This window comes from Balaenoptera acutorostrata, chromosome 10, assembly GCF_949987535.1.
Source record: "Balaenoptera acutorostrata chromosome 10, mBalAcu1.1, whole genome shotgun sequence".
NCBI lineage: Eukaryota > Metazoa > Chordata > Mammalia > Artiodactyla > Balaenopteridae > Balaenoptera > Balaenoptera acutorostrata.
Genome location: NC_080073.1, coordinates 48,419,627 through 48,432,559, shown reverse-complemented (window position 1 = coordinate 48,432,559; position 12,933 = coordinate 48,419,627). Strand labels below are relative to the sequence as shown.

The window sequence follows — 12,933 nt, the reverse complement described above, 5'->3', positions numbered from 1 at the left end:
GGTTGTTTGGTTTTTCAATATTGAGTTGTATGAGCTGTTTGTATATTTTGGATATTAACCTCTTGTCAGTCTCATCATCTGTAAATATTTTCTCCCAGTCCATAGGTTGTCTTTTCATTTTGTTGATGGTTTTCTGTGCTGTGCAAAAGCTTTTAAGTTTGATTAGATCCCCTTTGTTTATTTTTGCTTTTATTTCTTTTGCCTTGGGAGACCGAGCTGAGAAAACATTGGTATGATTTATGTCAGAGAATATTTTGCCTATGTTCTCTTCTAGGAGTTTTATGGTGTCATGTCTTATATTTAGGTCTGTAAGCCATTTTGAGTTTATTTTTGTGTATGGTGTGAGGCAGTATTCTAACTTCATTGATTTACATGTGGCTGTCTAGCTTTCCCAACACCACTTGTTGAAGAGACTATCTTTTCTCCATTGTATATTCTTGCCTCATTTGTCATGGATTAATTTACTGTAGGTGCGTGGGATTATTTCTGGGTTCTCTATTCTGTTCCATTGATCTATATGTCTGTTTTTGTGCCAATACCATGCTCTTTTGATTACTGTAGCTTTGTAGTATAGTCTGAAGTCTGGAAGGGTTATGCTTCCACCCTTGTTCTTTTTCCTCAAAATTGCTTTGGCAATTTTAGGTGTTTTGTGGTTCCATATGAATTTTAAGACTGTTCTAGTTTTGTGAAAAGACATCATGGGTAATTTGATAGGGATTGCATTAAATCCGTAGATTGCTTTGGGTAGTATGGCCATTTTAACAATATAAATTCTTCCAATCCAAAAGCATGAGCTATCTTTTCATTTCTTTGAATCGTCTTCGGTTTCCTTTAATAATGTTTTATAGTTCTCAGCTCCTTGGTTAAATTTATTCCTAGGTTCTATTTTTTATGCCATTTTAAATGGGATTGTTTGTTTACTTTCTCTTTCTGATATTTCATTATTAGTGTAGCAGATTTCTATATATTAATCTTGTATCCTGGGACTTCCCTGGTGGTCCAGTGGGTAAGACTCCTTGCTCCCAGTGCAGGGGGCCCAGGTTTGATCCCTGGTAAGGGAAGTAGATTCCACATGCCGCAACTAAAGATCCTGCAATGAAGATCCTGCGTGCTGCACCTAAGACCTGGTGCAGCCAAAAAAACCCCCCAAAAAACAAACAAACTTGTATCTTGCTACCATGCTGAATTCATTTATTAGTTCTAATAGTTTTTGTTTGGAGACTTTAGTGTTCTCTATATAAAGTATCATGTTATCTGCAAATAGTGACAGTTTTACCTCTTCCCTTCCAGTTTTATTTCTTTTTCTTGTCCGATTGCTGTGGCTAGGACTTCCAGTACTATGTTGAATAGAAGTAGTGAGAGTGGGCATCCTTATCTTGTTCCTGAATTTAGTGGGAAGGCTTTCAGCTTTTCACTGTTGAGTATTAATGTTGACTGTGGGTTTTTCATAATAAAACAATACTGTCGATGTGCTAGGGTGCACTCTAGATGCTGGGGCATCAGCAAGATATAAGACAGATGCTGTACTTTCTCACAAAGAGGAGTGTGGAACACCTAAGGGTTCTCCCTGAGCTAACGTGTGCTCCCACTGATTGTCATTAAGCATCTTGGAGCCTGTTTCCTTGGTGAGCCTTATCCTACACCTCCCATCTCCAGATGATGAATTTCCTCCTGATTGAAAGAGCCTCTGGCACAGGAGGCACTAATATTTGCTGATGTTTATTGAGCACAGTTTAGTTCCAGGCACTATGTGTGTGGGTTTCTTTATCTTCCTCATTTACCTCTCAAAGCAACTCTGTGAATTAGGTATTTTCATCCCCTTTACAGATGGAGAAACTGAATATCTCACCCAAGGCACCAGGGCCTAGGTGGTGGAGGCGGTCAAACCCAGTCCTTTCTGGCCCTAAAGCCGCTATTTTATTTGCCCTCCACCACACGACCTTTCCCAGGAGGGATTTGGTTGATACTTGCTGTTTGGAATTGACTTTTCTGTGAGATGGTTACCAGAGTCATCACCACATTTTGGATTGGACCTGAGAGACTTTTCTGACCCTAAAAGGTGTCTGGGGAATTTCAGTAAGTCACTCTGGCTAATAAGTGTAACAGAGTTGGTGTTGGATTATATGCCGATGATGGCATTACATATTGTATTGTAGATGGAAAGCTTTGTCTAAAGTATAGGGAGTTCATCTCAGTCTTCTGGTGGGGGCCAGTTTGGTTTCTGTTGCTCGTAGAAAGAAGACATGCCTGTTCTCTTTTGTGTAGATCTGTCTGGGTTTATCAAGAAGGGAGTTTTCTTCATTCATTTCTTCAATCAACAGATATGTGTGATTGGTGCAAACAAGACAAACAGGGTCCCTGCTCCACGGAGCCCAGTGTCTAGGAGGATGTAAACAGATGAACGAACACACACACGATTACGGTGTGTGATGTGGCTCAGACGGGAAGGAACAAAGCGACGTAGGGGAAAGCAGGGCGTGTGCCAGGGACTTGCCTTGGATAGGGTGACCAGGTGGGCCTCCCTGAGGAGGTGGCCTTTAGGTGCGGACTTGAAGGATGAGAGGGATCCCACGTGGGAAGCTTGGGCGGAGTCCTGGCAGAGGGAGCAGTTTAGGAACTGAAAGTAGGCGAGTTGGGTTGGAGCAGTTCCTGAGGGAGGGAGCGGTGGCGTCAATCACTGGTCTCAGGGGCTGGGGAGCAGGGTGAGGCTGGAGTGGGCGCCATTCGGCTTTAGCTGGAAGGGCAGAGGGCGCGCCACAGTGCTGGGTTCTCAGCACAGGCTCTCCCTTCATGAGCATCAGCTACATGGACCAGGCTCTGCTGTCTGCTTTATGACAACTCTGAAACATAGGTGCTCCCATTACCTCAGTTCTGTTAAGAAAGAAAATGAGAGACTCAAGAGGGAGGAGACATGGGGATATATGTATATGTATAGCTGATTCACTTTGTTATAAAGCAGAAACTAACACACCACTGTAAAGCAACTATAGTCCAATAAGGATGTTAAAAAAAAAAAAAGAAAGAAAATGAGGCTCATAAGATGTACGTTAACTTATTCGAGGTCATAGAGCTGAATGGCAGAGGCAGAACTGGAACCCTCGGCAGCCTGAAACCGAGCTCTCCCATCCTCTGACTCCCCAAAGTGATACACGCGTGAGGCCGTGAGCACGTGTGTATGCGTGTGAGTGTGTGACGAACAAGTTAGTGGTTCAAGAGCACAACTATGGGTGAGCTCCAGTGGAGGCCTGAGCCATGAGCTCTGAGTCTGGGCCACTGTTAAAAAGACACCACACACATGCGCACACCACATACATACACACCACACACAGACACACACACACACACACGCAGTGAGTGGACAATGAGAGTTCTTCACTCTGCCCACTTTCTTCCGGAATCAGGTCTCAGCATTCCCCTGGGACGTGGAGATTCGAGCCCTGATCGAAGGACAGTTCATGGCCAAGAAGATTCATGCTGAGGGCCTGGGCTATCGAGTCAGTAAGTGAGCTGCTGGCGGGCTGTGTTCTGGGGTGGGAGCTAAGGGTTCTGCGCATACCCTGAGGTGCTTGAGACCCTTCCTGGCCTTCAGGCCAGGCCTAGTGGACACTGTCTGTTAAGGCTCCATTACAAGGGCCTTGTTTGTGCGGGAGGGGCGTGGAGCCTGGCTCCTGGTGGTGGGGTGAGAAAGCGATCGACTGGCACTGTGGGCAGGCATAGACCAGGAGGGAGGTTGTTCCTGCATCTCTGCTCCGTCCCCATGAGCCTCATGTCCTGGCCAGGAACTATAGGACTTGGGAGATCTTTCTGTAACCCTAAGCTCCAATCTGCAGACTAAATGTCCTAAGCTCTGGATCCCGAGGACACGGGCAACGCAGGTGGGAAAGGTCTAGGCTGGGGCCATCGCTGGACCTTCACCTTCTAGCCTGGGCAGGCCCCATCTGCCTGTGGGACACAGCTCTGGGCATTTCGGCTTGAACAGGGAAGAGAGGAGATGTAGAACCACTGTCAGAACTGAGAGACCTGCAATGGAGAGGGCAGAACCAGGGCTGGGGGAGGCCCATGGGGAAGGAAGGGACTTCTAAGAACTTGAGCTATGGAATGTGGGCAGCTTTAGGAGGTCAGCAAGTTCCCCTTTTTGATGGCGCTGCAGTGGTCTGGCGGGGGTAGGGGGGGCGTCTGAAGGAGGTTGGACCCGCCGACCAGAGAGTCCAGGTTTCCAAGATGTATTGTTCCTCTGGGCCAGCTGTGGTCAAGAGAAGATAGAAAACCCCTGAATCCTCTTAGCTTGAAGGCCTCCTCATGATACTTTTACGGACAATCCTATGTAGTATATGTTTTATGCCTTTGAACCAAATAAGTAAAAGGATACTTTAAAAATAAGCACTAGGTAAACCTTTTTGAAAACCTGTTAGGCAGCATCTACTAAAGCTGCTTACACGTCCACCCAGCAGCTTCACTTCCCGGTGGATGCGAGACAGAGATGTGGACATGTGTTCACTGAAGACGTGCAGGAGGACACTGCCGGTGGCCCTGTGCTTAGCATCCCACGCTGGAAACAACACAGTGCCCATCGATGGTAAGGTAGATGCCTTGTGGGGTGTTCAGGCGACATGATCCTACACAGAAATGAAAATGAACCAGCCTTAGCCACGCGCAACAAAATGGATGAATCTCACAAATGAAAACGCTGAGCAAAAGAAGCCAAACCCAGAAGTACGCGTGGCAGATGCCGTGGACATCAGATTCAAAAGCAGACAAAACTATCTGCTGTTTTTGGAAGTCTGGATCGTTAGTAGTTACCTTTCGGGGGGCATGGAGGGCCTCTGGGGTGCTGGTGAGGCTCTGTTTCTTAGGTTACACAGGTGTGTTTAGTTGTGAAAATGTGTCAAGCTGTCCGCTTATGGTATGTATGTACATTTGTTAGGATGTATGTTATAGTTCAACAAAATTTTTTAAATAGAATGAACTTTATAAACAGTCCCACTCCTCTCCATCCCCCCACCCAGAGTGTAAAAAGAAATTCCCCAAAGGTCTCCAAAGGCTTCCAAGGTCCCTGAGAAGTGAGCCCAGGTGAGCAGGGCAGAGATGGTGCTGAGGTGGGCGTGAGTGACTGGCAGGAAGGGTTTTCCGGTCATCAGGAAGGGGGCACTTTGGGAGGCTGGGGGGCTGTCTCCACCTGCCCAGTGTGAGGGGAGAGGCAGTGAGGGCGGAGGGGCCCTCCTGGGCTTCAGGGGGCTAGTGTGATCACGTCATCGTTCCCAGCCTCTGAAGCGATTCTTGTGCAAAACAGCATAAGCTTACTTATCCTCTTAGCAAGCTTAAGGGCCGAATCAAACCTGTCCTGCCAGCTCTGCTGGGTTCCTCTCAAACAAGATCACATGAATGAATGCGCTTGAACCTAAAAGGGTAAAAGGGCTGCACGAACTGTAGGCATCATGCTCCAGTGAGTGGCTGCATGGCTTGTGGCATCGTGGGATCTTTTTTTTTAAAATAAATTTATTTATTTATTTTTGGCTGCATTGGGTCTTCGTTGCTGCGCGCGGGCTTTCTCTAGTTGCAGCGAGCGGGGGCTACTCTTCGTTGCAGTGCGTGGGCTTCTCATTGCGGTGGCTTCTCTTGTTGCGGAGCACGGGCTCTAGGTGCACGGTCTTCAGTAGTTGTGGCACGCGGGCTCAGTAGTTGTGGCTCGCGGGCTCTAGAGTGCAGGCTCAGTAGTTGTGGTGCACGGGCTTAGTTGCTCCGCGGCATGTGGGATCTTTCCGGACCAGGGCTCGAATCCGTGTCCCCTGCATTGACAGGCGGATTCTTAACCACTGTGCCACCAGGGAAGTCTGGGATTGTGGGATCTTAGTTCCCTGACCAGGGATTGAACCCCAGGTCCTGGCAGTGAAAGCGCGGACTCCTAACCACTGGACCCCCGGGGAATTCCCTCGAGTTTCATTCTTGAACTGTCATAATCTCGTTTTAATAACATCTAAGAAGAATAAAAAGACATTTGAAGTAACACTGATAATCATGATAATAATAGCTGCCAACATTTATTGAGCACGTACTGTGTGCCCAGCCTGGTTCTTAAGCACATTATGTTTATTAACAACAGTGTCTCTGGGGCGGGTACCAGTATTACTCCTGCTTCACAAAGTAGGAGACCAAGACTCAGAGTGTTATATCACTTGCTCGAGGCTCAAAGTGTTACATCACTTGCTCAGAGCTTCTGAACCAAGTCTGGTTCCAGACTCTGGGTTCTGAACCATGGGGTTACCTCTGCTTTCTTTAAGGTATGATCACTTTCTTGATGTTTGGACACCGTGAGACATATGCACCCAGCTGGGCAGGGCTAAAGCCATCGTCCCTTTTCAGCTTATATTTCAATGTATATTTAATTTTGTTTAGGTTGACTTATAAGAGCAGAAAAACCTTATAATAGCAAGTTTGGAAAATTAAGGAAAGAAAACTACCTATAATCCCATCCCCTCCTCTCCCCAACCACTCCTGCCATCTAGGACCGTTTTCTTCCAGTCTCCATTATGAGTTTATTTTTTATAAAGCCAGAGTCCTATTCCCTTTGTACCTACAGAGAGGACATACAAACCTAAAAGTGTGTCAAAGTCTTCATGGTGCTTTACATCATGCCCAGCTGACTTTTCTTGCAGTCGTGAATGGAGCATGTTTTGATTTTCCAACATGGAATCACACTGGAACATCTTCCCACGTCCTGGATTGTCTCCTTAGCCGGCTGACATTCCTTCCCCTTTTCCCAGCCCAGGTACTCTCTCTTTTTTAAAAAATTTATTTATTTATTTATTTATTTTTGGCTGCGTTGGGTGTTTGTAGCTGCGTGCAGGCTTTCTCTAGTTGCAGTGAGCCGGGGCTACTCTTTGTTGTGGTGTGCAGGCTTCTCATTGCGGTGGCCTCTCTTGTTGCGGAGCGTGGGCTCTAGGCACGTGGGCTTCAGTAGTTGTGGCACATGGGCTCAGTAGTTGTGGCTCACAGGCATTAGCATGCAGGCTTAGTAGTTGTGGCCCACGGGCTTAGTTGCTCTGCAGCATGTGGGATCTTCCGAGACCAGGGCTTGAACCCGTGTCCCCTGCATTGGCAGGTGGGTTCTTAAACACTGCACCACCAGGGAAGTCCCCAGGTACTCTCTTAATGGCTGAGGGTGAAGATGGGGGAGGCTGAGAGGTGACAGCAGAGCCTTATAACATTTATTTGTTTTTAAATACCTGCATAATAAATGAATGCCTCTTCATTGTAAAAGAGTCCTGTGACACAGGAATGTAGGGATCTAAGCACTATGAGATTACAGAGCTCTGTTTTTCTGCCCTGCTCCCGGCTTCCGCATCACCACTTACACGGTCCATGGGGGAGAGGAGGGGCTGAGGAGGACTAACTCTGCCTTTGGGACGCCTCTCCCACACCGACACCACCTAATGCTTGGCCGGTTTTTCTGTCCTGGCAGTTTATGTGCCTCTGGAGGATCACTATGCCATCTATCTTGTACTGCAGGTACAGCAAGTTAGCGCTTAAGGGCTCATCTCATTCTAGGATTTAATTTATTTACACTTCTTTGCATTTACAACTTTTTTTTTTTGGCCATGTGTCATGTGGGATCCCCAGTCGACCAGGGATCGAACATGTGCCCCCTATAGTGGAAGTGCGGAGTCTTAACCACTGGACCGCCAGGGAAGTCCCTGCATTTACAACTTTTTGATAGCATTAAATAAAAATATGTTTTTGTTTGTTTATTCAGCATTCTGTCATTGTCACAGCACAGGGGATGTTCTTTCTGGACCATCTCCATTTTAACCCGAAGTGGAACTATATGTCTTTTACTGGGCTGTGGTTTATTATTTTTTATTGTGAAAAATATGCATATAGTAGAATATGTGCTTCATACAGCTAATTGTGAAACATATTAATAAATCAAATACCTGTTCATAGAGCACTCTGGTTAAGAAATAGAACATTGCCAGAACCTTAGAACCGTCCTATGTACCCTCTTCAGTTGCATCCCCAAGAGGTGGATGAGGAAGCAGCCTCACAAGCAAAGTTCACGTTGGACATGCGTGGACAGAACCAGCTTTAGATCTCCCCCGCAGTCCTGTGTGATAAGCAAGAGGCCTTGGCCTGACACTAGCCCTTTGTGGTAGAAGAACTCTGGAAAACAGCTTTTTCTGCCTTGGGGGAATTGTCACAGCCGTTTTTTTGTTTTTTGTTTTCTTTTTCCTTGCAGTGCCTAAGACAAAGATTTTGGCCACTGGAGGAGCATCTCACAACAGAGACATCTTGCAGGTAAGTGCCGGTAGCAAGCCCTGAGCTAGGGCCTCTTCCATGTCTTAATACTTCCAAGAGCCAGACATTCAGCAGTAACACTGCCTCTGTTCCCACTCCGGCAGGGATGGGGAGCTTACAGCTCATTCTCTCCCAGGAAGCCAGCTCTTTACAGCACACATGGCAAGCAGATTCTATCTTACACTCAAGTGAAAACCACTGCCCTTTACAACTCCACTCTCTGATACCAGCACTGGCCTCTGGCGTCACACAGAAAGTGCCTGTCCTTCATGGCAAACCTTCTCACATCTAATGCCAATGTTCTTGTCTTCCTCAAGGTTTCGCCCTTCCAATTTAAACATCTCTGATTTTCCCAGCCATTCCTCTTATAATACAGTTGCCAGAATTTGTCACTGTCTTTCTGGTCCTTCATTATGCTAGACATATATGACCCAAAGTAGAATCAACCTGCAGATATCTGACAATCAAACTGTCAAATCATGGGGCTGTTAGTGTCTTATTGGGACACTGAGAATTTTGGGGTATAGCCCGAGGCTGCCTTAGCTGTTGGAGTAACTGAATCAACTGTTGACTTGTACAATAGTATACCTGTCTTAGGTAAGATTCTCTAGAAGCAGAGCCTGAAATGGAAATTATTCTATGAGTGATTTGTTGGGAGAGTGCTCCCAGGAGAAAGGGAGTGAGGGATCCAGGTAGGGCAGGGGAAGAAGGATAGGCAAGGATGTGGTTTTGGTTGGAGTCAGCTTCAGCTCCATCCCATGGGGAGATATGGTCCATGAACTATGCCGCAGACTTGCTTCCACCTTGGGGTAAGAGGGCCAACTGGCTGTCGTGGGAAGAGATACGAATAACCTCCTGTGAGAGGCAGCCTCTGTTCAGCAAAGAGCAATTCTTTTGAGGAGGGGCAGCTGTGAGCCATTAGCAGCCAGTACTCACAGCATCTGGGTGAGGGTGCACACTGGTCCAGTAAGGGGATCCGGATGGGGCATCAGCAATATCTCTGGTTAACTAAGACCCCCAAGTCTTTTCCATGTGAGCTCCTCTTAGTACACATCCTCTGTTCTAAATTTATGCAATTTATTTTGGGGACCTACATGGACAACTTTTTTATTCTTATAAGACATGCATTTGTTAGTTTGGGTTTGTTTGGCCTTGTTATATTAGTCTGAGACCTAGCCATCTCCACCTTGATTGTTTGTTGCTAAGCATACTTTCTAAATCTTCCTCCTCGTCTTTGATAAAATGGTTAAACAATGCAGGGACAACCCAGAGAGCTGTGGCCCTTCACTAGAGACTTCTCCCAGGTCACCTGACCCTATTATCACCAGGGCGGCATGGCCAACTGTACTTCCTTTAAGGCAGTAGAGGTGGAATGGAAGGTATCAGAAGACATATTAGAAAAGAGCCCAGGAAATGCATGTCTGTGTGCATGCTCCCTCTGAGGAATGACTCACCACAGTAAGAACTTCTGTCCTTTCCAGGTGCTGGCAGATGTGTTTGGCACCCCAGTGTATGTCATAGACACAGCCAACTCAGCCTGTGTGGGCTCTGCTTACCGAGCTTTCCATGGTAGGTCAATGGATGGCGGCAGATGCCTCTGGAAGCGGTTGGGGCACTGGCTGGGCTGAGGACAGTGGAAAGAGGAGATTGGGATGTTCCCAGTCTTTAGGGACATGGGAGGCTTGGAGTCTTTAGATTCACTTTTCTCCCCTCCCAGCAGGGGGGAACCAACCCCAAACTCTCTGTTCCTTTGTGCTTTACTTAAACTGGGAAAGAGAGGCAGGGTCGTAACTAAATGAGGCCTGGTCAGAGTCAGACTCAGCCCAGGGACATTGGTTGAGGGCACTTGGGCATGGGTCTGGACAGCTGGTGGGCAGGAAGGGGTAGATAAATTCCAGAGCCATCTTTTCAACAAGAGCAGAAGTTGAGACAAAGGTGAAGGCTTGAGAGCCAAGCAGTCCAGGACCCTGGACAGCTCCTTGGGGGTAGTGGGGAACCACGGCTCTGATGGAGGCCTCCCTGAAACTGCGGGAGCAGCACAGGCCCACAGGGGCGTTCTTCCACCCATGTGGTCGACTTGCCCTGTCCTCTGCCTGCTCAGGCCACTCCTCTGGCCACCCATGTAACTCAAGGGCTTTGTCCTTTCCCTCTAGCGGTTGCATTCTTCACGCATTTATCCTTAACTTTTTAACACACCTATTTAAACTTGTATGTTTTCTTTCAACATTGAGAATTAATCAGGGACCATAGCCTTCTCTTATTAATTAAACTCTTACTCTTTCATTCCCCTCCCTCTCGGCCCTATCCACCTCGCCCCACCTTGTGCCTCCGCCTGTATCAAGATCATTGGGCAATTTCTTTCTTTCTTTCTTTCTTTTTTTCTTACTGCTTGCAGGATCTCAGTTCTCCAAACAGGGATTGAACCCAGGCCACAGTGGTGAAAGCATGGAGTCCTAACCACTAGGCCACCAGGGAACGGGCAGTTATTTCTAGGCTGTTATGTTTTTAATCAAACTTTACCACATGTTGGCTTTTATTTGCAGTTACGTATGAGTTTGTCTTTTTTTTTTTTTTTTGACTCTCTGCAGTTTCTTTTTTCTTCATTTCTATGCTAGTTTTGTTGGAATATACAGCCTGAATACATTTTTAAGAGGAAATTCAGTAGGTGATAATTTTCTGAGGGCTTGCATGTCCAGCAGGGGCTTGGTTTCACCCTCCCAAAGAATGCTACCTTGGCTGGACAAAGGACTCTAAAATATTTTCCTCAGAACTTTGAAAACACCATTCCATAAGCTTCCAGCCTTCAGCATTGCCCATGAGGAGTCTGGGGTTTACTTTATACTCCTCCTTTTGCCGAAGCAGAAAAGGAACCACCCTTTGGGGCCTCCACTGCTGTGCTGCACTGTGTTTCTTTCTTACTTTTCCTTGTCCGTGCCTATTTAGTTGTCAGACATTACCTGGGGGTACTGCCCTGCTCTGCCCTCCAAAACTAAAACCTGAGCTAGGTCCTAGCACACCAGTTCCCACTTTATGTGGACATCCATTCTCTCCGGCTGGGTCCAGGGATGAAAGCCAGTCACGCAAAGCCAGTCTGTGAGCGAGTAGAGGGGGACAGGAGTCTCTCAAGTAGTCTCTCTGGTGGCTACCCCACCGCCCAGTGTCCCCTCATCCACACAGCTCTGGGCTGGGATATTCCAGCGTTCTTCAGAGAGAAAACTGGGCCTCACATCTTCAGTGGGCCCTCCTTCCCTCTCGGTGGTCTTGAGTTTCCCTTCAGTCTGATACTGCTCCTTAAATTGCCTGGAAATCCCTTACTGTTTCCTGCCCACCTATGGCAACCTTCTCTCTTTTCCAGCCCTGCCACTCTTTTGCTTGGTGAGCATTTATTGAGTGCCTCCTGTATGCGGGCAGTGTGCTAGGCACCAGGGCTCCAGTGGAGACCCAGTCCTGGCCTCTCAGAGCTTCCGGCTCAAGAAGGGAGGGACCTTAAACCAATCTGTGGCAGAAGTAGTGAGATGTGCTCTGAGGAAAGCAGATGGTGCTGAGGGCTGGAAGGGATGTTCCTAGCGGCAGCTTTTCTGAGAAGAGAGAAGAACGTTCCACACAGTGAAAAGGCTCTGAGCGGAAGGAATTGAGAGAAGCTGGGGGGGCTGGAATGCAGTGAGCGATGCGGAGAGCGGAGCCACGTGAGGGAGGAGAGGCGGGCGGACCCTCCCCTCTGTCGGAGGTCAGAGGTTAGCTGCCTCCCGACAATGCGCTTCAGACAAAGAAGACCCTGCTGAGAAGAGGCCTGCACTTGAAACTTTTCTTCTCTTTCTCTCTTTTTTTTAAAGATGGTTTTATGGAGGCCCAATTTATATAACATAAAAATCACCCATACTTAAGCGTACAATTCAGTGATTTTTAGTTAACTTTACTGAGTTGTACAACCATCACCATAATCCAGTTTTAGAACATTTTATCACTCCAGAGAGAAAATGCTGTTTCCGGGTAACGCCTTCATTTGCAACATGCACTGATGTGAAATGAGCTTTCCCTTCTAGGCCTTGCAGCTGGAACAGATGTACCCTTTTCAGAGGTTGTGAAGTTAGCCCCAAACCCCAGATTAGCTGCTGCCCCAACCCCGGGAGCGTCTCAGGTAAGAGACCATCAGAGTTCATTCGTGGCATTTGCATCGTGAAAATCAACTACGTTCCTTTTTTCCAAAAGGTAAGTTTTTCTTTATCACCTACATTATAGTTGATGTGCTCAACTAAAAGGGAAATCTACTTTTTTTTTTAATCGTCAAGGAAACAGAGCAAAAGAAGACAGGTTGTCTCTGAGATTCAGAGATACGGCTGACCTTATAGCCCCAGGGATCAGATGGCTCACCGGGCGTATCTTCCTTGCTCAGATGCCTTGGGGTGCACCCTTCTAATTTGCAGGGTTACAGAGGCCACTGAAAGACTCTGTCACTTAAGCATAAGACGTGCTGGGTTTCTACCATTCAGTTCTGAAATCTGGATCCAAGACAGCTGTGTGGTCACTCAGTCAGAGGGAAGGCAGACCCCACTTGTTACAGGTTGGGTTCCCTGGAAAGCAGACCGTGAGTGGTTGATTAGGATGCAGGAGATTTATTAGGGGGCACTCTTGGGATCTGCA

The 12,933-nt window shown here is 47.2% G+C and overlaps 1 protein-coding gene across 9 annotated transcripts in view; it reads left to right on the top strand.

The window, feature by feature from the left end:
• The window catches only part of XYLB (xylulokinase), a 42,579-nt gene that overhangs the window by 24,593 nt on the left and 5,053 nt on the right, over positions 1 to 12,933 (top strand). The window contains exons 15-19 of one of the 9 annotated variants that reach the window (XR_009009599.1): positions 3,402 to 3,498; positions 4,452 to 4,576; positions 6,654 to 6,766; positions 8,234 to 8,292; positions 9,774 to 9,815. Coding sequence is in view for 3 of the 9 variants with exons in the window: in XM_007191462.2 (XP_007191524.1) it covers positions 3,402 to 3,498; positions 8,234 to 8,292; positions 9,774 to 9,861; positions 12,336 to 12,430 (339 nt within the window). In the remaining 6 variants the exon portion in view is untranslated. Of the gene's footprint in view, positions 1 to 1,827; positions 2,077 to 2,265; positions 2,371 to 3,401; positions 3,499 to 4,448; positions 4,577 to 6,653; positions 6,767 to 8,233; positions 8,293 to 9,773; positions 9,862 to 12,335; positions 12,431 to 12,933 lie in introns of those variants that run through there. The other 8 variants (XR_009009597.1, XR_009009598.1, XM_007191462.2 and 5 more) reach the window with 8 other exon arrangements.